The sequence below is a fragment of the Nomascus leucogenys genome, chromosome 4, assembly GCF_006542625.1.
Source record: "Nomascus leucogenys isolate Asia chromosome 4, Asia_NLE_v1, whole genome shotgun sequence".
Classification (NCBI taxonomy): Eukaryota; Metazoa; Chordata; class Mammalia; order Primates; family Hylobatidae; genus Nomascus; species Nomascus leucogenys.
Window position 1 is genome coordinate 93,073,097 of NC_044384.1, and position 24,649 is coordinate 93,097,745.

The 24,649-nt window shown below is 50.0% G+C and overlaps 1 protein-coding gene across 1 annotated transcript in view; it reads left to right on the forward strand.

The window, feature by feature from the left end:
• Window positions 1-24,649, forward strand: part of FAM107A (family with sequence similarity 107 member A) — a 63,514-nt gene continuing 38,865 nt past the window's right edge. Inside the window, exon 1 of the mRNA XM_030811525.1 lies at window positions 1-735. Within this exon, the coding sequence (XP_030667385.1) occupies window positions 712-735 (24 nt within the window). The 5' untranslated portion in view covers window positions 1-711. The remainder of the gene's footprint in view (window positions 736-24,649) is intronic.

The following is a 24,649-nucleotide window of genomic DNA, read 5'->3' on the forward strand; positions in this document are numbered from 1 at the left end:
AACTTGGCCCCAGGCCTGGAATCCGGCCTTCAGATATTTTCTTGGCCTGAGCCCAGACCAGCCGCCCTCCAGCCCTCCCAGGCAGCCTGCTGCCCAGTTGAATGAAGGAGTCTGCTCTCAGAGTTTCTGCTGTGGGAGAGCCCCGGACCCCAAGCATCTTCAAAGGTCTATTATTAATGGGGCTGTCCAGCTGAAGCTGACATCCCCACACAGCCCTCCCAGAGCTCTGCACCTCAGCCAGCCCACGGCCTCCACTGTCTGGCCCTGTCTGCTGAGCGGTGCCCAGCAAGGCGAGAAGGCCAAGTCCTGCCCGCTGGGCCAGCCAGAGGTCACCCGCCGTGCCTGAGCTACCGGTGTGTGATGAGAGGACTGACCCACGTCTTCCCTCAGTTCCCAGCTGCCTCAGTTTCCCTTCCTGAAAGAGGCAGGGTTCTGGGAGGTGAGGAGCTGCGGGGACCCAAGAAGGGCATGGAAGCCGCCTGGGGACACTGGCCCCTCTGTCAGGATCAATCGCCCTAAGCCTGTCTGAGGCGCTCCGGGCTTAGGAGCAGCTGTGAAAGCCGCCTTTGTGCCCGGGAGAATGAGCCGCAAGAGGACAGGGGGCCCTGGCCCCGGGAGCCCCTTGGGTCCTGGCTCCTGAGATCAACGCCAGCAGGGAGGACCCCAGCCTGGCCCCTGCAGCCCACCCAGGCCTGGTGCCCACTTCGTGCCATGGGAGCAGCCCAGGGGAAGAAGGTAGGAACCCCTAAGTGTCTTGTTGGGGCCCTGGACATGGGAAGGGAGACTGGACTTAGCAAGTGGGAGCCCCGACTCACCTACCCTGGAGCTTCAGCTGGCACTGCCCACCAGCCCTCCTCCTGGAACTCACAGCCAAGACTTGCATCTAGAAAGCAGGCAAGGGCTCAGGGAAGAACCAGTGTCCTATCCCTCCATCTCCAGGACAGACTTGGGGGCAGCCAAATCTCTCTGGCTCCCTGGTCTTAGCCACACACATCTATACTTCCCTGAGTAAAAGCTCCCTGGGGACCCCTTCCCCATACCCCAGGAGAGTGCCTGACACAGGTGGATACAGGGGAAAGATCTTAAAATTATTATTATTATAAAGTTGGCTAACCAGCTGTTACCAGTTGTAGGGCAATGTGCAAGTTATTTAAGCTTTCTGTACCTTATTTCCTCACCTGTAAAACAGGGCCAATAATAATCACTACCTTGGAAAATCATTGTGAAAATTAAATGAGTGAAAGTGTTTAGAATACTGCCTGGCACTGTGTAGAGGCTTTGCTCCATTATTATGAGAATTCTATTCATGTTATTATCCCTCACCTTCTAAGCCTGAGCTCTCAGCTGGGGGTTTGTAGACAGCACTGCCTGAGCAGCGTTTCTGGAAATGTGCTCTGTGGACCCCTGCATCGGTATCGTGGGGTGGGGAGTAGGAGGAAGCTTGTGAAACAGTCACTTTCTCATGGCCCATCAGACCTCCTGGATCAGCCTCTTAGGGGCAAAGAGGGGCCTGCATTTACTCACCAGCTCTCGGGATTGTCCTACGTGCTCACTGCTCTCCGCCCACAACGACCCGGCACTGCCATCCCAGTGGCATAGACAGGCTGCCGTGTCCCAGCTCCACCACCCACCTACTGTGGCGATGACTTGAACCCCTCTGGACCTCAGCTTCTTGTTTATAAAAGGGGCCTGGTACCTGCTTCGTGATAGGTTCAACAAGATGATGCCTGTGAAGTGCTTAGTGCGCTACCCCAAGCCCAGAGGCTCCCCGATAAACAGGGGACTCTAATCCTCAGACAACCAGTGATGACCTGTTCCATCAAGGTTGAGAAACTCAAGGAAGAAGTAATTTCTTAGCCAGGGTCATGCAGCTAGTGGGGGAAAGAGCAGGGTACTGTTGTTGTTGTTAATTTGGAAAGAGGAGCTTTGTTTCTCATAAAGGGTTGCAGCCTGCAGGGTGGCCATTCCGAGAGGCTGGGAAGCATGGCCTCTGGCCAGAATCCAGAAACTGACACTTTGAGGAAGAGGCAAAGGGAATAGAAATGTATGCTGAGCAGCATGGCCAAATATACATATTCAATAAGCTGTGGGAGGAGTCATGAATATTTATGAAAGGAGAAACATCTGCATGCACAGTTGAGCTTCATGCCTCTTATGGGCCCCAGGTACAAAAAAATGTTGGCTTTAGTGTGATCTGAGGGTGGAGTTTTCAGCCCTCTGATGTCAAAGGTGAAGCGGGGGCACGAAAACCCTCACTGTGCATCCTCTGCAGACTGGCTAGAACCGCTCCATGATCAGTGGTCTCTTATCAAGAAAGAATGCTGGTTGGTTTTTGTGTTAAAACCACAAAAGGGAGGGGCAGTTGGTTGAAATCAGCATGGAGTCTTTTGAAAAGGCCTGTTTCTGTTTAGCTCTTAGGGAATTAGGATAACGGAGGTTATCAAGGGATGGAGCACTACGGGGCACGTGCGACCTCCCATCCCGTCATGGCCAGAAACCCGGTTTTCAAGATTTCTCTGGGGTCTCCTTGGCCAAGAGGGGGTCCGTTCAGTCACTTGCCAGAGTGGGGGGGGGGGGGTTGTTTAAAGTTTTATTTTTATTTCTCATTTTTATTGGGTAGGATTTTGACCCCATTCTGCTTGACTCCAAACAACCCAGCCCATCCCACCCTTCCTGGTCCATAGCTCTGTCCACAGCATCTTCCTCAGCCCCACCCCAACCTCCCACAGAAGGCTGTTGATCAGGCAGACACCTGCTGCCCTATGCCAGGGCCTATGTGGAGCTGGAGCCAAGGGTAAGGAGACACAGCCCCTGCCTTTGAGGCTGTCCCTGTCAGTTGCAGAGACTAATAGGCAGGCAAAACATAGTTGGGAGTGTTTGTGACAGTTGAAGCAGAGGTGACTGGGCACATGACCCCTGGGCCAGGAGTCAAAACACAATGTTGTTGCTTCTATTCCTCTTAGGCAAGGTCTGGACTTTGCTTTTAGGTGAAGTCACCTTTGTCCCCTGGGGAATGTCAGGGGCATAGGCTTTGCCTAGAATCCTAAACCCACACTGGCAGGGGATGGAAGGGATCACGTGGTTGGTTAAGGCCAACCAGAGCCCACCCTTGGAGCTGCAGATCTGTCTCCCAATAGCATGGCTGTTACTCAGTGGAAGGGAGGGTGGGTGCTGGATATTTCATTGTAATGGCCCCCCAGGAGGAGAGACAGTGTTCTCTCCAGCTGTGGGGTGGGCAGAGAGAATGGAAGAACACTGAAAGGGTCAAGGTTGTGACAGATAGACCACTGGGCCAGGAGTCAAAACACAGACATTGTTTCTGTTCTTCTTAGGCAGGGCCTGAACTTCCCTTGGACTTGGCATTTTTTTAAATCTGCCCCTATCAAGGGCACCAAGGTGGGTACCCTGGCCTCTATCAGGGTTTTTGCAAGAAGGTATTTTAACACACAGAAGCAATCCCTCTAACACTGTTTGGAACATTCCAGAAACTTCAACATTTGGCTCATTGGGCGTGCATTGATACTAGAGAGGTGAGTTCAACCCAGATGTCTGGATGGGAGCCATGTTTTAAGCCCTTGCATTACACAGCAAGGCCACAGGCCCTGGGGCAGCAATGGGTTCAAGAAAAGCACCCTCCATGGGCCTCACACACCAGCCAGTTCATAGACACCAACAGAGTGTGGGCACCCCGTCCTCCACCCCAATCAGCAGTGGCCATTGCCCTCGCCCAGGATACAGGACACAACCACAAGCTTCCAGAGGCTGCCCCTGCACAAGTCCAGCTCCCCAGGCTGCGATCGTAATGCCACCCTTAAAGGGGCTGCTAAATGGAAAATGTTCCTGAGCACAGCTCCCATGCACTGCCGCTTCTGCACCAATTCGCTCATTCAGTCTTCAAATAGCTCTTGGATGTGGAGAGTTTTATCACCCAGAAACCCAGAGACATGGAGAGGTTAAGCCAGAGGCTCAGGGTCACCCAGCTAGTAAGGGTGGAGGTAACATTTGACACAGGCTGCCCTAAGAGCCTGGCCTCTCAAACAGCAAACCCCACTGCCAGTGCTTCTGAAGGTGGAAACACAACAGTGCTCACATCCCACCGGGAGCCCCTGTCGGGGCATCTCATTTAACCCCTCTGAGCCTCAGTTTCCTCAGCTGTCAAGCAGCATGATGATTTACCTTCCACAGCAGGCTGGGGCGAGGTGCCCGGCACTCAGTGGGTGCTCAGGGAATGGCACGTGGTCCTGTTGCTGCTGCTCTAGAGACTGCAGGTGGAGCTTCTGCAGGGCAGGAGGCGGCAGCATAGCCCCCTGGAGGTTTGGACACTTGGCTTTCGTTCTCTAAAACATTTCTCCAAACCCAACACCACCCAGGTTTTTTGTGGACCTGAAGGAGTCCTGTCCTCTGACCCTGTTGTTTACCAAGACACTCATTGCTTTGCATTCATCTCCATTAAGAGAACGTTGCCTTGACTGAAACAAAAGGGGAAAAAAATAGAAGCACTATGGCTAAATTTGATGAATGGCCTGAAAGGGTGTGTTCATTCTATCAGAGCCCAGAAGGTACACATCTGGCTGGGTACCTTCTGGCTCCCTGAACAATTTTCCCCGCCGATGATGGATGGGCCTGCCTGGTGCTCAGGGCCGCCCAGCCCAGCAGAGGATTCCAGCTCATTGCACCCAGCTCAGTGACGTGTGAGGACCTCATCAGAAGGCCCTCACAGCATGCCATCCCATCACCCTGACTCTGCCCACAGCCTCAGACAGCTTCTCTAAGGAGAAAGGGGCCTCGCACCTCACTCCTAGGTGCTATCGGGACTCCACAGCTGGGTTCCCAAAGGACTCCTGGGCCCGCAGTGGGAGGCTCGAGGACAAGAGGAGAAATGTGTCAGGAGCTCATGGGGGTGAGGAAAAAATATCCCCCCAACAAAGGCAGAGCCCCCCTCCTGCCCAGCAGCCTCCCAACTGGGCCCTGGTCTCCGGGATCATTCCAGCCTCTCCACCTTTGCTCACTCCATTTGCCTGCCTGTATTGCCCTCCTGATTTCTATCCACCGCCAACGCTTCTCTGCATTCCAGCCCCAGGGCTTGCCCCACCTGCTCTTGTAAGTCTCTGACAGCATGTGAATTGAATTCCAATTGCACTGACAGATATTCCATCCCGAGGTGTGAGGGAAGATGACGGAAAGGAAGAAGAGGAATGTCAATTGTCGAGCTCCAACCCCACCAGCAGCCACTATGCTAAATGCTTTCTTTTGGGGGGGGTGGGGGGGGTACAGGGTCTCGCCCTGTCACCCAGGTTGGAGTGCAGTGGCACAATCTCAGCTCACTACAACCCCCACCTCCCAGATTAAAGTGATTCTCCTGCCTCAGTCTCCCGAGTAACTGAGATTACAGGTGTGCATCCCCACGCCCAGCTAACTTTTTCGTATTTTTAGTAGAGATGGGGTTTTGTCATGTTGGCCAGGCTGGTCTCGAACTCCTGACCTCAAGTGATCCACCCACCTCGGCCTCCCAAAGCGCTGGGATTACTGGCGTGAGCCCAGCCCTAAATGCTTTTGCATGCTGTCCCTCCAGCACATCCACAGTCCAGCAAAGTAAAGGCTGCTGTACCCACTTCATGGATGGGCATCACTCAAAGCTGCTCTGCCCTTCATGCCAATTCCAGTCATTACTTGCCTGGGCCTCAGTGCAATTCCCAAGACCTCTCCCCCACCTGACACTGAGCTAGGCATATAATTCTCACAAATGCCCCATGAAAGGGCTAACATTCTCACGCCCATTTCACAGGTCAAGACACTCAGAGGCTCAGAGGTCACCAGTAAGGAAGTGACAGGGCTAGTGTTGCACTGAGCTGTGCCTAGCCAGGCAGCACTCTCTTGGGCAGGCCAGGCACATTGCATCCTGAGCTCAAGTTCTCCCCACCACCCTGCAACCCCCGTTATGCAGATGTTTGGAAAGCATCCAGACTCAAGGAGAAGAGGCCTGGGGCCAAGTGAAGCCTCTAGCACTCACTCTCTGGGTGATGTTTAAGTTTTGCTTTCCTCATCCCTAAAATGGGGATAAAAATAGTACCCACTTTAGTATTATCAGTGTGAGAACTAAATGAGAAAGTTCTTGAAGTGCCTGGATGCATTCTTGCCCTTGGGTCTCAGTGTCCCCATCTGGGAATGGAGAGGTTTGCATTAAATGATTCCCAGTGCCCTCCTCAACCATGGTAAAAATGAGCTTGTCACTTTGTCCATAGCAAGTCTCAGTGCAAAATGAAAATGTGGGGTCCTTTGTTCAAAAATCATTAAGAATCTCAAGAGAGCAAGAGCAGAGCATTAAACCAAGCACAGGGCCCTTCTGAGCTCAGAGCCCTGTGCAGCTGCACAGGTCACAACCCCAGAAAGCTGGCCCCAGTCCTTAGTGCCAGCCAAGGGGACATCTGTGCATGGAAGGCCACATTCCTGAGGGCTCTGGTCAGGTGCAAACACGCTTGCTGGGATTGTGAGCATGGTTTCCCAAGCGCTAAAATTTGTCATTTAGTTCCGGGTTCCCCTTTTACTCTATCTATTTACCCGCTAGATTTGAAAGTCCCTGAATGGTTTCCTCCCCAGCCTGAGCAAACTGGTAAATGCACTGTCCTCCCCTTCCCTGGGAACCATGCCGCCACCTCCTTCACTCCCACCTTCAGGATGGCCTGGGCTGAAACTCCTGAAAAAGTTAGAGTTGACATTTCTCCCCTGGGGAAGCCCAGGGGCAGAAGGTGGGTGTAGAGGAGGGGTGGGGACTGGACTGGCTGCAGCCAAAAAGGGCATTTGAAAACAGACAGAATGACCTTTGGAGGCAGGAAAGGGCACAGTTTTCCTGCTCTCCAAGGCCTCCTAATGGGGCTTTTATTTCCATCTGTCCTTGGCCTTCCCCAAGCTGGGTTCAAGGTTTGAATGCCCAGGGCTGCTTCAAACAGGTGTACAGGTTGGGCACTGCACAAAGGCAACCAGAGAACGGGTTAGTGGGACATCCGGCCCACCCTCTGCCAGTGGAGCCACATGCCCAGGTGCTGGCTGGGTCTGCCCAGGAGGAGTGCGGCTCTGTCATTCCACAGCGTCATCCCTCAGAGCTCTGGAACCGCCTCTTCCAAGACTAAAACCTTCCCCATCCAGTCTTATGGCTGGAAGCCCAGCTTAGGAGGGAGAAGGAATCAAAGGAGAAAGAAAGGAAAAAAGATATCGGCTCAGCCGAGCTTCTTCCAGGAAGCCCTCCCTGAGTGGATCTCAAATATCTATATGGGGTGAGGGGCTTAGATAAGCGGACAAGAACAGGGCAAGCTTGTCTCAGGACCACACGTGCATTACCAGGCCTACAGGTTTTGCCAAGCCCGTAGGATTACCAGGGTTGGCTGGGAAGGTCAGAGAGATGAGAAGGCAGTCAAGCTCCTCAGGGACCCCGTGACACCATCACTCTCCCCACTTCCCCGGACTAGGGCAAACCCCATCACACTCACAGAGCTCTGGTCTCTCCTCCACGCTGACCACTCTGTGATTTCATGTTTAGTTTTGTGATTTATCCATGAGGGAAGGGAGGCCATTTGATTTTTGGCTTACCATTGTGACATAGAACGTGCTCCATTAATTAATTAAGGAAGGGAGGGCAGGAGAGAGGGAGGCTGATTTCCCAAAAGTTTCCCTGAGTTGAAGGCCAATCTCATGGAAGGATCTATGCAGAATCTCAGGCTGGGGGGAGGGACATAGACTGAATCCCTCAGTTTCCCCCGCATGTCCCTCCTTCCCCTCCAATGTCTCTAAGGCTCTGATCCAACTTCTCACATTCCCCACTCTGCCTCCAGCTCCCCACCACACACACATACACACATTTACACACACTTTCCACCCGCACAATTTCCTGGCCAAATGCAAAAGCCCTCATGGCTTGTTCATCATTTATTCAACAAATGTTGACTGGGCACAGGGACCCAGGCACTGGAGATAGATGAGTGAATGGGACTTAGGCTCACCCTTGGGGTGCATGGCCCCATGGGAGAGAAATAAGCCATCCCCAGTGACAGAGCAGGTGCTGGGTACTATGATGAAGGAAGCAGATAGGACCTGGGGCACTGAAGGGGGACCCAAGAGGCCGAGAGGTAAAAGACGAAGAAGGGTTAATCAGGTCAGAAGGCGGGGAGAGGTTTCCAACAGGGAACAGCATCTGCCAAGGCCTGGAGGTATGAGAGGCTGCGGCATGTCCCAGGAACTGAAAGAACTTCTTGGTTTTCCAGCTCCTCTTCAACCTCGTAGGGGCCCCCAGATTCCTGGTTCTGGGGTTAGGGACTGCCACAGATTTAGTTTGGTGGCACCTTAACTTCTCCCACCTATCCTGCACTTACCCTGCCATGCCATCCTCTCCTCTCAAAAAACAACTATGTAAAGTTCTGGTACAGTGGCTCACGGCCTGTAATCCCAACAATTTGGGAGGCCAAGGTGGGAGGATCACTTGAGCCCAGGAATTCAGGACCAGCCTGGGCAACGTAGTAAGACCCATCACTACAAAAAAAGAAAAATTAATTAGCTGGGCATGGTGGTGCACCTGTAGTCCCAGCTACTCAGGAGGCTGAAGCAGGAGGATTCCCTGAGCCCAGGAGGTCAAGGCTGCAGTGAGCCATGAGAGCACCACTGCACTCCATCCTGGGTGACAGAATAAGATCTTGTCTCAAGGAAAAAAAAATCACAACTATGTTTCTGCCTCAGGCTCTTTGATCAAAAAGAACATTCTTTTTTTCTCTCTTCTTTCTTTTGCTCATTATTCAAAATAGAGATAACAGAGAAAGACAGAGACACAGAGACAAAGACACAAGAGGCAAAACACAAAGAGAAAATCCCCCAGAAACAGAATTGAAGAAACCCCAAACCTGTCCCCCTGACTTCGCCCCCTGCCCCAACACCACCCTCCAGGTGCCCACCAGGGCCCTTCTTCACTCCCAGATGTTCTAAGACCTCAGGAAGAGGTCACAGGGGGCCCAAGATGGCCACCTTCCCCCCATCCTCGGGCCTTGGGGCCAAATCTCATTTCCCAGACAGTAGAGAGAAGGAAATTATTTTAATTCTTTTTAAATCCACTTTAATCTTAGTCCACCTCCTCCTAATCCAATATTCCTCATTCATGAATAAGAATAAAATATTCACCTCAGAGGCCCTGAATGAGGGGCCCTGGGCAAGATGGGCTCCCTCTCTGGGCTCCCACTCCAGGCTCCATGTCGAAGCAGAGAAGGTATCTGTGCTGCCCACTGGTTTAGGGGTAAAGTGAGGCGGGGGAGAAAAAGAGAGGGCAGCAACAGTCATTCTTCGGAGGGCCAATTCTACCCCAGGTGCAGAGCCAGGGCCTCATGTGAGCAGCGTCACTGGCTTCTCTGAGCAGCCTGGCATGGGTAGTTTTCCCCATTTCACAGCCACAAAGGGCTCAGACAAGATTACACTGTGCAAAAGCAGGCTAGTGTTCAGATTCCTCCACATGCACCAAAAGCCAAGGCCTTGCAGAAACCTTGCAGAACACAGCCAACCTGGGCCTACACCCTTGAGCCTCACTCAGTCCTTCTCATCTGCAAAATGGGCACTTCCTGAAGATAAATAAGAATGCCTTCTAATAATTGAGCTTCCATGGAATCCTCACCACAAACCCAGCCACGAAGGTATCGATGTCCCCATTTCATCAAAGCAGACACTCGACTCAAAGAGGTTGAGTTCACATCTCAAGGTCACAGAGCCAACAAGTGCCAGAGCTGGGACTTGAACTTGGATACTTCTGGCTCCACAGCCCACATTCTCATCGACTTGTTTTTCAAGCATCAGGATTGAAGCTGTTCATCTCAAGCCAGAATAAATCTTCACCCTGTGCTAGGCAGAGTTAATAGTAGGTACTGGCTCCACTCCCCTGGGAGTAGCACTGAAGAGGGGCCTAAAGTTCAGGAGAATTTAATTTCTATCTTGAAAGGCTTTGGAGGTGGGGCAAGAGGGGCCAAATCAAAAGCTGGCTTTCTCGCAGGCAGAAACCCAAAAACGCAGCTCCCTCCCTGGGCCCCAGGGATCAGCTTTCAGAACACTGTGTCTCCCAAACTAACATAAACAAGGGGCTTTGTGTAAGTGAGAGATCAGATCTCAGGGCCTGGGGCGGAGAGAAAGGCAAGGAGCTGGAACTTTCTTTTTCATCTAAAATCTAAGATGACAGAGGCTGCCACAGGGAAGCTGGAAGAGCCTGGCTTGGTCTAGGTGACATCCCGCTCCTCAGGAAGCTCAGGACGGGGCCTGCGGTGTCCCATAGGGATGATGTCACACCCAGAACCTGCAGGAGCTCAGCCAGAAATGGGGCAGTGTCTGTCCTTTTGAGGGACCATCCGGGGATTTTTCTCTACCCACCTGAGCTCTGGGAACAGGTAGAGGTCATTCTGAGGTGTATGATGTGGTGCATGTTCAGGAAGAGGCCTGCCATTGAGACCTGCAGGCCCTGAACTGGCCAGCGTCTCTGAAGGTCCCATGCTGACTCTGCCATCACAAGCAGGCACTGTGAAGTGACACAGGAGTTTCCTGGGGTGGCCATAACAAACGATCAGAAACTGGGTAGCCGAGGCCAGGCGTGGTGGCTCGCACCTATAATCCCAGCACTTTGGGAGGCCGAGGCAGGTGGATCACGAGGTCAAAAGATTGAGACCATCCTGGCTAACACAGTGAAACCCTGTCTCTACAAAAATACAGAAAGTTAGCTAGGCTTGGTGGTGTGTGCCTGTAGTCACAGCTATGCGGAAGGCTGAGGCAGGAGAATCACTTGAACCCAGGAGGCGGAGCTTGCAGTGAGCCGAGATCGTGCCACTGCACTCCAGCCTGAGTAACAGCCAGACTGTCGAAAGAAAAAAAGAAAGAAGAAAGAAAGAAAGAGAAAAAGAAAGAAAGAAAGAAAGAAAGAAAGAAAGAAAGAAAGAAAGAAAGAAGAAGGAAGGAAGGAAGGAAGGAAGGAAGGAAGGAAGGAAGGAAGGGAAGGGGAAGGGGAAGGGGAAGGGGAAGGGGAAGGGGAAGGAAGGAAAGGAAAGGAAAGGAAAGGAAAGGAAAGAAACTGGGGAGCCGAAAACAACAGTTTATTCTCGCACAGTTCTGGAGGCTGAAAGCTGAAATCAGGGTGTTGGCAGGGCGTGCCCCTCAGAAGGCTCTCGGAGGATCTGTTCCATGCCCTTCTCTTAGCTTTTAGTGTTGCCTGCAATCTGTAGTGTTCTGCCCTTGTCATCACGAGGTGGTGGGGTGTGTGTGTGTGTGTGCGTGTGTGTGTGTGTGTGTGTGTGTTCTCCTCTTGTAAGGACACCAGTCAGATTCGATTAGGGCCTACCCTAATGACCTCATCTTAACTTGACTACATCCGCTTTCCAAATTACATTTGGAAATAAAGTCACATTCACAGGTAGGAGCTAGGACTTCAACATTCCTTTTGGGGGATACAGTTCAACCCATAACAGTAACACCTGGCCCCCTGGACCTCTGTACTTGGTTGGACTTCTTCTCGGGCACCTGAAGTTCTACATTCCTCTGGCTGAGACCCATCCATCCTCTGCCAGCTGCTCTCCTGGGACCTCAAGTCCAATGTCGCTCCTGTCCAGCTGCGGTGCGTTCCCATATGGCAGAGCCAGAATGGGCTACTTTAATTCTGAATATGATCCTCTCTTCTCTCCGGTAAAGTCCTTCAAGAGCAGTTGCAAGGCACTCCACAGGCCCTGGCTGATCGTGCTCTGGGCTCCCTACTCCATACACACTGGGCTCCGCAGGTATCTCTGACAGGCCAATCTCTTCCCCACCTCAGAGCTTTTGTCTCCACTGTTCCCTCCACCTGTGCACCTTTCCCTAGGTCTCCTCATGAGTGACTCCTTCTGGTTTCAGCTCAGAGACAAGTCTTTTTTTTTTTTTTTGAGACAGGGTCTGGCTCTGTCACCCAGGCTGGAGTGCAGTGGCAAAATCTTGGCTCATTGCAACCTCTGCCTTTAGGGCTCAAGTGATCCTCCTACCTCAGCCTACTGAGTGGCTGGGATTAGAGGCACACACTACCATGCCCAGCTAATTTTTGTAATTTTTGTAGAGACAGCGTCTCACCATGTTGCCCCGGTTGGTCTCCAACTTCTGGGCTCAAGGAATCCACACACCTCAGCCTCCCAAAGTGCTGGGATTACAGGCATGAGCCACTGCGCCTGGCCTTCTCTATCTTCCCTCCAGCTAAAATCCCCCCATCTTGGTCCCAAGTCCTGCAGTTCCTTCACAGAGCTTACCACCATCTGAAATTACCTTCTTTGGTTATTTCTTTAACTGTCTCAAATCTAGCTTTCCCCATCAGCATGTTGTCTCTGTAAGGGCACAAGAAAATCTTTAGAGTCAAATGACAATGAAAATACTATATATTGAAACTTGGAGGAAGCAGCTAAAATGGTCCTTAAGAAGAAGGTTATAGTTTTAAATGCACATTGAAAAGACTGAGACTTACTGAGCTAAATGTCAAAGTTACGAAGTTGGTGAAAGAACAACAGAAACAATCTAAAGAATGTAAAAGTCATGAAAAAATTAAAATAAGAACCAAAATTAAAGAATAAAAATACATGATATTGAAGATGGCCAAAAGTTGGTTCCTTTAAAAAGGCAATAGAGAATGATGTAGTTGGCTTTAAGAAACATCTAGAAAATATTGTTGAACAAAATTGGCTTGGGCCAGATGTGGTGGCTCACGCCTGTAATCTCAGCACTTTGGGAGGGCGAGGTGGGCAGATCACTTGAGGTCAGGAGCTCAAAACCAGCCTGGCCAACATAGTGAAACCCCATCTCTATTAAAAATACAAAAATTAGCCAGATGTGGTAGTGTGCACCTGTGATCCCAGCTACTCAGGAGGCTGAGGTGGTAGAATCGCTTGAACCCGGGAGGCGGAGGTTGCAGTGAGCTGAGCTCGTGCCATTGCACTCCACCAGCCTGGGCAACAGAGTGAGTTAATAACAGTTAAAGAAATTGAATCGTCCCGGTGCGGTGGCTCACGCCTGTAATCCCAGCACTTTGGGAGGCCAAGGTCGGTGGATCACTTGACATCAGGAGTTCAAGACCAGCCTGGCCAACATGGCAAAACCCCATCTCTACTAAAAATACAAAAATTAGCCAGGCATGGTGGCAGGTGCCTGTAATCCCAGATACTTGGGAGGCTGAGGCAAGAGAATCACTTGAACCCAGGAGGTGGAGTTTGCAGTGAGCCGAGATCACGCCACCACACTCCAGCCTGAGCAACAAGAGCAAAACTGCATCTCAAAAAAAAAAGAAAAGTAAAGAAAAGAAATTGAATCATGAGTTACTATCAGAACAGCAGTTTTATAGGTGAGTTCTTTTAAACTTTAGAGGAATTCATCAGTTTGGTTTCAGGTAGAGTCTTCTAGATAATAGAAAATGAGGGAAAACTTCCCACGTCATTTTATAATAATAAAATAACTGATATCAAAATTAAACAAGGACAATGAAAGAAAAGTAAATTACAGGCCAATTCACTCATGACATAGATGCAAAAAATAAAAAAAACCCTAAGCAGGGCTCCAAAATCCCACAGCCAGGACCTGGCGGCACAGAAATTCTTTTTAGCCACATCCCACTGACACCTCCTCTCTGTGAGTCTGGCCTGGGACAGCATGGCGAATGGGCTCAGCCCTGAAATGGCTACGGGCTCTCTTTCCTCTGGAGCCAGAGCCAGGCCAGAGTCAGTGGAAAGTTTCAGTGGCAGTTTTTCCAGGGATCTCTCATCCAGGCTCAGCAAAGTGAACACTAGAGAGAGACTGACCTCCCCTAGTGACTGATGCTGATCCAGTCCAGCCCACTGGCACTTCCCAGGTACAGCAGGCTGCAGGGAGTTCTGGCACCTGCAGGAGCCAGAGCCAGAAGGCTGTCTGAGGCAGATGTAACGTATAGACCTTGGACAGGCCATAAGGGCTGGACTTCCGCCTTCTGCCTCCTACCCATCAGTCTCCACCATCCCAGGGCAAGGACTTGGCAGCTGTGGGAAGCTGAGCACTTGGGAGGGTTGAGCTTCCCCAAGACTCACCTCTCCCTGGGAGATATGGCCGTAGGGTACCCAATCCTAGGGAGGGGAATATCAGGGAAGGCTTCCTGGAGGAGGTGCCATCTAAGCAGAGTCCTGAAGGAAGGAGCCGGGCAAAGAGGAGGGCAACAGTGTTCTAGGTAGAAAGATCTGCTTGCACAAAGGCCAGAGGAAAGAGGCCTTGCTGGCACTCAGGGCACTGAGAGCAACTTGGTCAGGCCAGAGCAGCAGGCAGGGGCTGGGCAGAGCAGGACAAGGGGTGAGTGTTGTAAGAGAGAGGACAAAGGGGCCAGAGGTTGATGAAGTCAGGGGAACCAGGCCAAGGATCTTGGCATGGGAGGGCTGAGGTCAGCTCACTGGAGTCAGCTCTAGCACAGCATGAGAAGCCTGGGCAGTGAAGTCAGACAACCCGCGGTTTGACTGCTGCTCCCCATCTTGCTAGCTCTGTAAACTTGGCCACCTCCTTGATCTCTCAGCCTCAGTTTCCTCATCTGTAAAACAGATCAGTAATAGAATCTACTGAGCACAGTCCTTGACACATAGTGTGAGCTCAACAAATGGCTGCTATTTTTGTCGGTGTTATCTGACAAAACAGGCAGTTGGCTCCCTTGGGCTAGATTTCAGGGCAGAGTCACGGCTGGCGATACGGAGCTGCCGACCATCAGCAGTACAGGTCCTTCCAGAGAGGTGGTAACTGAAGCCCCAGTGGAGGAGGTAATGGGGAGGACAGCAGTAGAAACTGTTCCCTGCGCGCCTCAATTCCCGCAGCGTGGGAGTGGAGAGTCAACCAGAGTTGCCTCCTAGAAGGGAAGAGACCCACATGGCTGCTGGTACAATAAAAATAAACGTGACTCCAAACTGTGCGTAAAGATGACTGATAACAGGCAAGGTGGGAGGATGATAGGTGATTGGATTTTTTCCTCTTATTTTCCAATACTTTCCACAATAACTTTATTTTTATTATTTTAAAAAGTGAACTTAGCTCTGTCATTTTTCAGACTTTTCTCATTTCTTTATTTCTCAAATAATACATTATTATTGTAGAAAAATCAGCAAGTATAACCACTGTGACAGTGTGGCGTGAGTCTGTGCAGATTTTCACCGCTCCATCTGGTTTCCTAGGTCCTTTTTTTTTTTTTTCAGGGTCTCTCTCTGTCACCCAGGCTGGAGTGCAGTGGTGTGATCATGGCTCACTTCAGCCTCGACCTCCCTGGCTCAAGTGATCCTCCCACCTCAGCCTCCCAAGTAGCTAGTACTATAGGTATGTGCCACCAGGCCTGGCTAATTTTTGTATTTTTTGTAGAGACGAGTTATCGCGATGTTGCCTAGGCTTGTCTCTAACTCCTGAGCTCAAGTGACCTGCCCCCTTCAGCCTCCCAAAGTGCTGGGATTAGAAGTGTGAGCCACTGCACCCAGCCTAAGACATTTTTCATGGATGCATAGCATTTCACTGATACCAACATGTCACAGTTTTTTTGACCAATGCCTGATTTTGGGATATTTAGGTTGTTTTCATTCCATCACATCTTAGTAGATATATTTTGGTGCACATCCTTTATTCTTTCTCTGGGATAGATTTTACTTTTAGGATCATGGGTGGGTTTCTATGAAGTTGGATGCAAAATGCTATGTGTATGTGAGGACATGTAGACTTTCCAAAGAGAGAGAGAATGTGGCCTTGTCAGATCCTTAAGGAAGCTGGTTTCCCAGAGTTAAGAACCTACTGCTACGAAAAAAAAAAACCACACACACAATCTGCAGTGTGTGACTCATCTCTTCCCTGTCTTCATTCTCACCTAAAGCAGTTTGGCAACAAACAATTTCATTTCAAAAAATAACTTACCATTTAGTTAGTAATTACTATGTGCAGAGCTCTATCCAAATACTTCACATGCACCATCCTACAACAACCCCATGAAGTCAGCACTATTGTTATCCCCATTTTATGGAAGAGAAACAGCTCAGAGAAGTCAAGTGCCTTGTGAAGGCCACACAGCAGGTCAATGGGGAACCCAGGAATCAGACCCAGGCAGCCGTCCCAGAGCTTTTTCTCTCTCTGAGCCACCCACTTGCCCAGGTGTCACTGCCCAGTGCAGTGGGTGGGGTTCCCAGAATCCAGGAAGCAATCCCTGAAGCAGCATTTCCCCAGCTGCTCTCAACCAAGTTGTCAAGGCTCCCTGGTCTGAGTTTCCATCAGGGACCTGCCCATAAACAGATGCTGCAGAACATCAACAGTACCTGCCTGATTGGAGGAGCCATCCAGGTTGGGCAAACATCACACTGGCTGGGCTGAGCCTGCTGAAGCCACACCAGTGACACCCCCACCTGCTCATAATGACACCCTCTCTGGGAATACAGGGCCAGTTGTCAAGATTCTGCTGATCTTAGACTGGGAGTGGGGAGTGAAGGGGATGGAGCTGATGTTGGGGGCCCCTGGGCAGGGCCTCCTTGCACATTGAATCTTGTATTAGTTCATTCTCATGCTGCTTTGAAGAAATACCCAAGACTGGGAAATTTATAAAGAAAAGAGGTTTAATTGACTCACAGTTCCATACGGCTGGGGAGGCCTCAGGAAACTTGCAGTCATGGCAGAAGGCAAAGGGAAAGAAAGGCACTTTCTTCACAAGGCGACGTGGAGGAGAAGTGCCGAGCAAAGGGAGAAAAGTCCCTAATAAAACCCTCAGATCTCGTGAGAACTCACTCACTATCATGAGAACAGCATAGGGGTAACCACCCCCATGATCCAATCACCTCCCGCAGGGTCCCTTCCCACGTGGATTATGGGAACTACAATTCAAGATGAGATTTGGGTGGGGACACAGCCAAATCACATCAGGGCTTATGTCTGCAGCAGCCCAGACCAGAGGCAGCATTATCTGGCGTGAAGCAGCCAAGTCCAAATGCCAGAAGAGCGGCCAGACTTTCCTTGAGGTTAACCAGCCACTGCTCTGCCCATCCACTCAGGTGGGTGAGGGTGGCCCTTGGAAATTTGAAAGTTCTTCTAGGAATATCAGTGATAAAGCTTTTAACAGATGGATTTATTGAGCACTTACTATACACCACCTATGCAAGCAGCTTCAGCTATCTCATTTCATCTTCTCAGCAACACTTTTGTTATCCCCATTTCTCAGATGAGAAACTTAGGCATGGAGAAGTTAAGGGGGTGACAGAGCTAGGAAGTGTCAGGGTACAGATCTACACCAAGGCAGAGCCCACAGCCTTCTCTCTCTATCCCTCAGCAAATCCGGGATACTCAGGGTCAAGTTCCAAATTTGGACTCTACCACTGACAGCGAGCTTCTCAGGGGCAGGGCCTTCGTCATCCCTGCAGGCTCAGCCTCATGGATGGGGGTAAGGGGTCTGGCATGAGACAAACCTAGGATGCCACTTGCCAGCCGTGTGGCCTTGGGAGAGTTACTTACCATCTCTGAGCCTCAGTTTCCTCATCTATGAAAGGCAACTAGTAACCCCCATTTAGTCTGGTGGTTGTATGTGGGTAATGAGACGACTTAGCACGATGCCTGGCCTGTGGTGCTGTATCTGGTAGATGGAAGTGGTTGTCATTGGTGCTGTTGTCATTTCTATCCTGCACGTGATTCAGCTGCTGTCTCCTCAGGTCCATTACAAATCAGTCTCCAGAAGAGAATGGCCTCACGCGGCCTATCTGCAACTGTAATGATCATGATGTGCTGGCCATCTTGTCAGTAATGTGCACTTCCTGCACACTGTATGCCAAGGGCCATTCTAAGCACTTTACATATTAACCAGCCAAGAAATAACCCCAGGAGAGAACAGCTGCCTCCTGCCCCGGCCCTCTAGGTTGGAGACAGGGGTCAAGAAGCCATACCTAGGCCAACCCATGGGTACAAGACCTGCTGTAGGAAGAGGTCACAGATGGCCTCATGGGGGGATTCTGGGCCCCAACTTTGGTCCCATATCCATGTCAGGAACCCAAAAAATGACTTTCCCTCCTCCACAACCCCCTAGGTGGCTCTGAGGACTCGGTGAAGTCGTTGCCAGAGGGCTTGAGAAACAGAAAGAGGCTGTGGGATATGTTGGGGGAAACCTTCCTCCATGCCACCCTAGGGCCTAGGGCAGTGCTCACAGTGTTTGTTGACTGACTAATATTTGTTCACTGTAAGTGATGGTTCCATTTTTAGAGCACAGCAGCTCAGGCACTAAGCTGTACCAGCTATTTTTTCGTATGTGTATAAGAAGAAGACTAGAAAAATAAATACCAAATATTAATGCTAATTATCTTAATTGAGGAAGGGGCAATGGGGTGAGGAGGGGAGATATCATGGTCACTTTTGTATTTTTTTCCACTTTCTACATTGTCTACAATGAGCATTGTCTACATCGTCCACAATTAATTTTATGGTCAGGAAAAAACAAACATTTCTATAAGTTTATGATTTACCTCGTTTTACAGAAAAAGAAACGAAGGCCCAAACGCGTTATGCCATTTACTCAAGACCACACAGCCAGAAGAGAGTGGCTGGGATGGACCTATACCTGCCATCTCTTCACCTGCATCTGCTGGGAACCCCATCTCTCAGCACTGGGGCCATTTCCAGCTCCTGCATCATGGGGCCTCGTTGTCCCCTTTCCCATGACGAGGCCCTGAAAATGCTCCCACCCCAATCCTGCCAGCTCCCCCAACTACTGAGAGAGTCCCCTCTGAGAGCCAAGGGTCCCTGCAGATCTCAGGAAGGTAGCCAGGGGAAAGAGATGCATGCAAAGCCCCATTCCAGCTCTGCTGACTCACTGCTTATTCATTAATAAAAGAATACCCAGGCTATTTTGGGCACCTGTAATTTTCTACTTGAATAACCAGGAAAGTGGCTGCCTGCCCGCTCCTCTGCCCTGCTGATGGCGCCAGAACAGGGGAAACGCGATCTCGCCTGGCGTAATGGGATCTGGGCCAGGTCTCACTGCTGATTTCCTTGCCTTTGCCTCATTCCAGAAAGCCCAGGTGTCCCCCATGCCACCTCCAAGGGGGTCTGGGGAAGGAGAATCCAGGCCAGATTTGGATGTTGTGGACTAGGTGGTTCCTTCCAGTTCCAGAAGGCAAATCCCAGCTCTGCTAACTTGCCAGCTGTGGGACTTTGGCCCCAGCTTCTCCATCTGTAAAATGGGGATAACAACACCACCTTGCAGGTTTGGTCCAGGGGAGCTGCCTGGCTCTTAGGGTAATTGTTGCTGTTGCTGTTATTGTTATTCCGTAGATAAGGAAGGAGTTGTTCTGGGAAAAGATCTGGCCTAGGAGGCTTCGGCTCTCGCATTTGGCTCTACTGCTGATTAGCTATGTGACCTTAGACAAGTCCATTGTCTTCTTGTTTTAAGCAAAATTGTTCTTTCTGTTTATCAAGGTAATTCATGATCATTATTGAAAATTTAGAAAAACGAATGAAGAAAATTAAAAATCAGGGTAACTCTTAACTACTACTTATTGAGCACCTACTCTGTGCCAGGCCCCATGTTAGGTGCTCTCTATTTATTATCTCTAATTCTCCCAAGTCTGCACCCATTTGTAGACGAAAAAACTGGAGCTCAGAGTGGTGATGTGACTCACGCAGGGTCACACAACTGGTAAGTGGAGCAGAAATCGAACCCAAGTCTTTCATTCTTCAAAGTCTGTTGGTTTGGTTTTCTATTGCTGCATAACAAGTGACCACAAAATCAGTGGCTGAAAACCACACACATATCACAGTTTCCCTTGGCAGGAGTCTGGGCACCACTTACCTGGTCCTCTTCTCAGGCTCTTACAGGCTGCAATCAAGGCATGAGTTGAACTGTGTTCTTATCCAGGGGCTCGACTGAGGAAGAGTTCACCTCCGTGCTCATTCAGGTTGTTGGCAGAATTTACTTCCTTGCAGTTGTAGAACAGAAGTCCCCAGAGGTTTGCTGCTTCCTTGTTGGAGGCTGCCCTCAGGTCCTAAGAGGCCACCCAGTTTCTTGAGGCTGCCCGCAGCGTCTTGCCATGGGGGCACCTTACCTAGCTGCTAATTTCTTTGAGCCAGCAAGGAGAATCTCTTGTTAGTGTATGCTAGCACGACAGAGTCACATGTACATGCACACATATGCACACATACAAGCACATATACAAATCCGTCTAGTATGATCATGGGAGTGACACACCCTCACCTTTGCCATATTCTATTGTTAAAATAGCTCCCACCCACCCTCCACTCTGGAGAGGTAGAGGACCACACCAAAGTGTCAGCACAGGGGTGAGAGTCATGGAGGCCACCTAGGTGTCTGTCTCCCACACCCACACTCTTCCCACCACAGCCAGCTCCCCTTTCCTCAACGGCATCCTCACTCTCACCCTCCAGGAGAAAACTCCACTCTAGGTTGGCAACTGCAAAGTTAGCTCCATGTTACAAACATCGTGGCATATCCCGGACCAAGGAAAAGGAGCCTCATGGAACAGTGGCTCAAGACATTTGACCCCCAACCCTTGGTACCATGCTGTGCAAAAACCAGAGAGGGAATAGGAATGGACAGGACATAGTGCCCAATCTCAGAAAACTTACCAGGAGGCTGGAAAGATGCCACAGTCAAGTGTTCTTTTGGTTGCAGGAGCCCTGGGTTAAGGGGGAAGAAAAGACAATTTTTTGGCTCTTGTATGTGAAAGTCTAGGAGTAATGACATCAAGCAAGGCTGGATCCTGTGTCTTAAATGAAGTCTTCAGGACCTAGTCCCTCTCTCAGGGCTCTACTTTTCTCTGGTTGACCTCATTCCTGGGCCAGTCCCCCTTCATGGAAACTCCCAGCAGCTGCAAGATTATCTCATTCTTAAACTAGAAGAGTGTGAAGGCTGGAGGGAGAAATAGGTATTGGGGGTGGGGGTTGGTTTGTTGACAAGAAGTCACAAGAAAGGAAATTGAGAGTAGACTGAAATGTAGAAGGGCTGGAATTCAGATAGAAACTTTAGCCTGTACTCTGTGGTCCAACATTTTCCAGTGTGTTCCACAAGACTTTAAGTGTTAGGTGAGCCAAGAGTTTCAGGTCCAACAGACTGGATTAAGCCCACTTAAACAGGTTTCTCTCCTGCAGGGCCTCTTGTGTTCACACATCCAGATGTGATTCTCCAAAAGGAGAGCTACAGACTATAGCATTCCCTAAGGTGCAGCTCTCAATTCTACACCTTGTGAAGTGCCACTGTGGGTCATAGGGAGCCATTGAAGGCAGCAGAGCAAGAGAGTAAGACAGCGAAAGTGTTCTGGGAAGAACACAATGGACGCTCTGTAAGAGTTGTCTGCATAGGACGGGCATGGTGGCTCACACCTGTAATCCCAGCACTTTGGGAAGCCAAGGCGGGCGGATCACTTGAGGTCAGGAGTTCAAGACCAGCCTGGCCAACATGGTCTCTACCAAAAATACAAAAATTAGCCAGGCATGGTGGCAGGCGCTTGTAATCTCAGCTACTTGGGAGGCTGAGGCAGGAGAATCACTTAAGCCTGGGAGACAGAGGTTGCAGTGAGCCGAGATTGTACCACTGCACTCTAGCCTGGGTAACAGAGTGAGACTCCGTCTCAAACAAACAAACAAAAAGAGATGACTGCATAATCATCCATGCAAAGACCAATGAACTCCCAGACCAGAGAGTCAGTGGCAGAAACAGGAATTAAGGTATACAGTGGAGATAGGATGTAGGAAAATACAGAGATTAACTCAGAAAATGCTGCTTCCTTGGTGATAGTGACAGTGACACTGATACTTAGTTTTGATTTTAGCTTTTCTACTGAAAGCAGAGGCCACACAAAAAGAAAGCATGGACTGTGAAGTTCAGCAAACCTGATTCTTGGGTCTACTACTGTGCCTTTTGGGCAAGTCACTGAACCTTGGCCCAGTGAAGCCTTAAGCATTTTCTCTCAGGGTCCTGGTGAGCATTCCAAGATTATAGAGAGGGGGTAAGGATGCCTCACTACGAGTTGGACCTCCACTTCCAGCCATGATAGAGGACCTGGTATCGCACTAGCACTACCACTAAAAACAACTTGACACTTGGCAAAATAAGAGACAATGTTCTCAGGCAGTGGACAATAGGTACTGTGATCTCTGAAGGAAGGGAAACTTACAAGGTGAGTCCTTCATCACCTGGACTCTCATCCTGGGACAATTTCCCAACTATGGCACAGGACGACGGAGCGCAAACAGAACATGACAGCCCCTCTGAGCTCAGGAGGCAGAGATCAGGGTTTGGAGCAACTAAAGCAAAAGGAATCTGCAAAACAGGGCACTGGAGAGGAGGGAGCTGCATAGATAGGGAGCCCCAAAATCTGTGTGGGGGTCGCCTATGACCCTCAGGTTCTTGCCCAAGGACTGGGATTTGCAGGCACAGGGTCGGACTATCCGAGACCTACCAGAGAGCAGCTGTTATAGGGTTGAGAGTGAACTGGGATACTATAGGTCAGCTGGGGCTGGGAAACATTGGAGAGACCTTCATCCCGGATGTCAAGCTGAGACACCAGAAGGCTGTGCCTTAGGTGTGAGGACTATACTGTGGTGTAAGGGATACTCCAGACCTGCATAACAAAACCTAAAACCAAATCCTTCAAGACCCTCAGGGGAGAAAGTTTGGAGGTGAGTCCTACCAAGTTAGAGGGACTTGGGAAAGAGCTTGGGCTTTGCAGGAGAGCAAAAACAAGCCCATGGAACTTCAAAGGGATCACCTAATAATTGTACTGCCTGCTAAAACAAAACCCAACACTCGTCAGAAAAAGATAAAATCCAGAGTCTCCACAACACATCGCACACACACAACATCCAGTACACAATCAAAATTGTTTAGAATGCAAAGAGACAGGAAAATGTGATCCTTAGCCAAGAAAAAAGCAGCCAATAGAAACTAGCTCCAAGATGGTCTGGAGGTCAGAGTTAGTAGATGAAGACCCTGAAGCACCTAGTCCAGTGTTTGGCACATAGTAGATGCCCAACAAATGCCAGCTGCTTATCTCTGTTTGAGCAAAGTAATAATTTATTCCCCAAAATCTTTGAAACACAAGAATTAATACAGGAAAGTGCATTCAGTGCACACATCCTCAGGTCCCGCTGATTGACCTTATGGGGCCCAGGGAGTGGGGGAGGCTGTCACGTGCAACAACGAGAGAAACAAGTTATGACCCTGCCACTAACTCACTGTGCGAGTCCCTCAGTGCTCTGTGCCTCAGTTTCTCCATTTATATAATGGAGGGTGTAGGCAGATCATCTCAAAGGGCCCTTTCTCTCCAGGATTCTGAGTCTGTCTGGCACAGGAACTGTTATCAGCCCAGGACACGCTCTGAGCTGGGGCCTGGAAGAACCGGTTGGAGAAGGAACTGGATCTGCGTTTAATGCTTTGGAGGGGGCACGAGTTGGGATGTCACTCTCCCAAGTATAACAATGTTGAATTGTGGGCAGAGCCTGAGCTCATTTTCCAAAGGAAACTTTCTTGAGAAATGTCTCCTAGCAACCAGCTCCACTGAGAGTACAATCTTCAGGGACATTTGCAGAAACACAAAGGCTTTTTGTGTCTCCCTCCTTCAAAAGCCCAGGTGGAAACTGCTCATCAGCCATCATGCTAGTGTGAAGCTCAGAGAGCAGGTGGAGGGGCATCTGGTGGGGCAGGGGCTATTGGAAGGGCTTCCACCCACAGCCTCAACCTCTTTCCTCTCAGTGAAAATAGATGTAGTCCAGCTTCAGGGCTCTGAGCATGGTCTTCCAACAGGAGCTCAAAACCCAGTTACTAGTTGGGGAGCCTTGAGGAAGTTACTTAACCTCTGTGAGCCCCACCTGTAAAATGGGAACACTAATATGCAGGAGGTTGGTGCTCCACCCAGATCCCTTTTATTGATCTAGCACGCCCACATGCCAGTTACGATGAGTGCTGATTGCTCACAGTTGCACCCTTCTCAGACAATCACCCATGGATGATGGGAAGTACCTCACCCAGAGATACTTTGGGGGTTGAGCCCATCTTGCAGGTTACCCTCTTCCCATTGTCCTATAGCCAATGACCAACAGAGATGGAGGTACAAAAGCCCAGCCCCCTTGCCTATGGGGGGATGATGCTGCAGTGCCATCTGCTCTCCAGACTTCCCACGGCATCCTCCTGAGGCTAGACTTCAGCTGAGCCCACATCTTGACTTAACTTCTCCTGCTCCATCCTGCTTTCCTCCCTTACACTTTTAAAGGTTTCCCATGAGAGCTATCCCTCAAGAAGTCACTTGCACCAAGTCCCCATTTCAAGCTCTCCTTCTAGAAAATCTAAAGACATGAGGGTACCTACCTCTTGGGCCACAGTGAGCATCCAACGATAGAATATGCATATGAAGTACTCAGCCAATGGCTGGCACATAGTAGGTGCTCAATATACGAAAATCATTGTCCTCCTTCTCATTATTCTCATCATAACTAAAGACAAGCCTGGGATCATAGGGGGCTTCTAATGTGCACAAGAGCTGGGGACAGTCTTGGTATGGGGAAATAATTGCATTTAGACTGCTTAATACAGCTGAGGCAGTTATCAACTTCCTTTATTTCCTAAACCAATATAACAAAGCATTTCTCTAATTATAAAAGTAACACAGGTTCATTG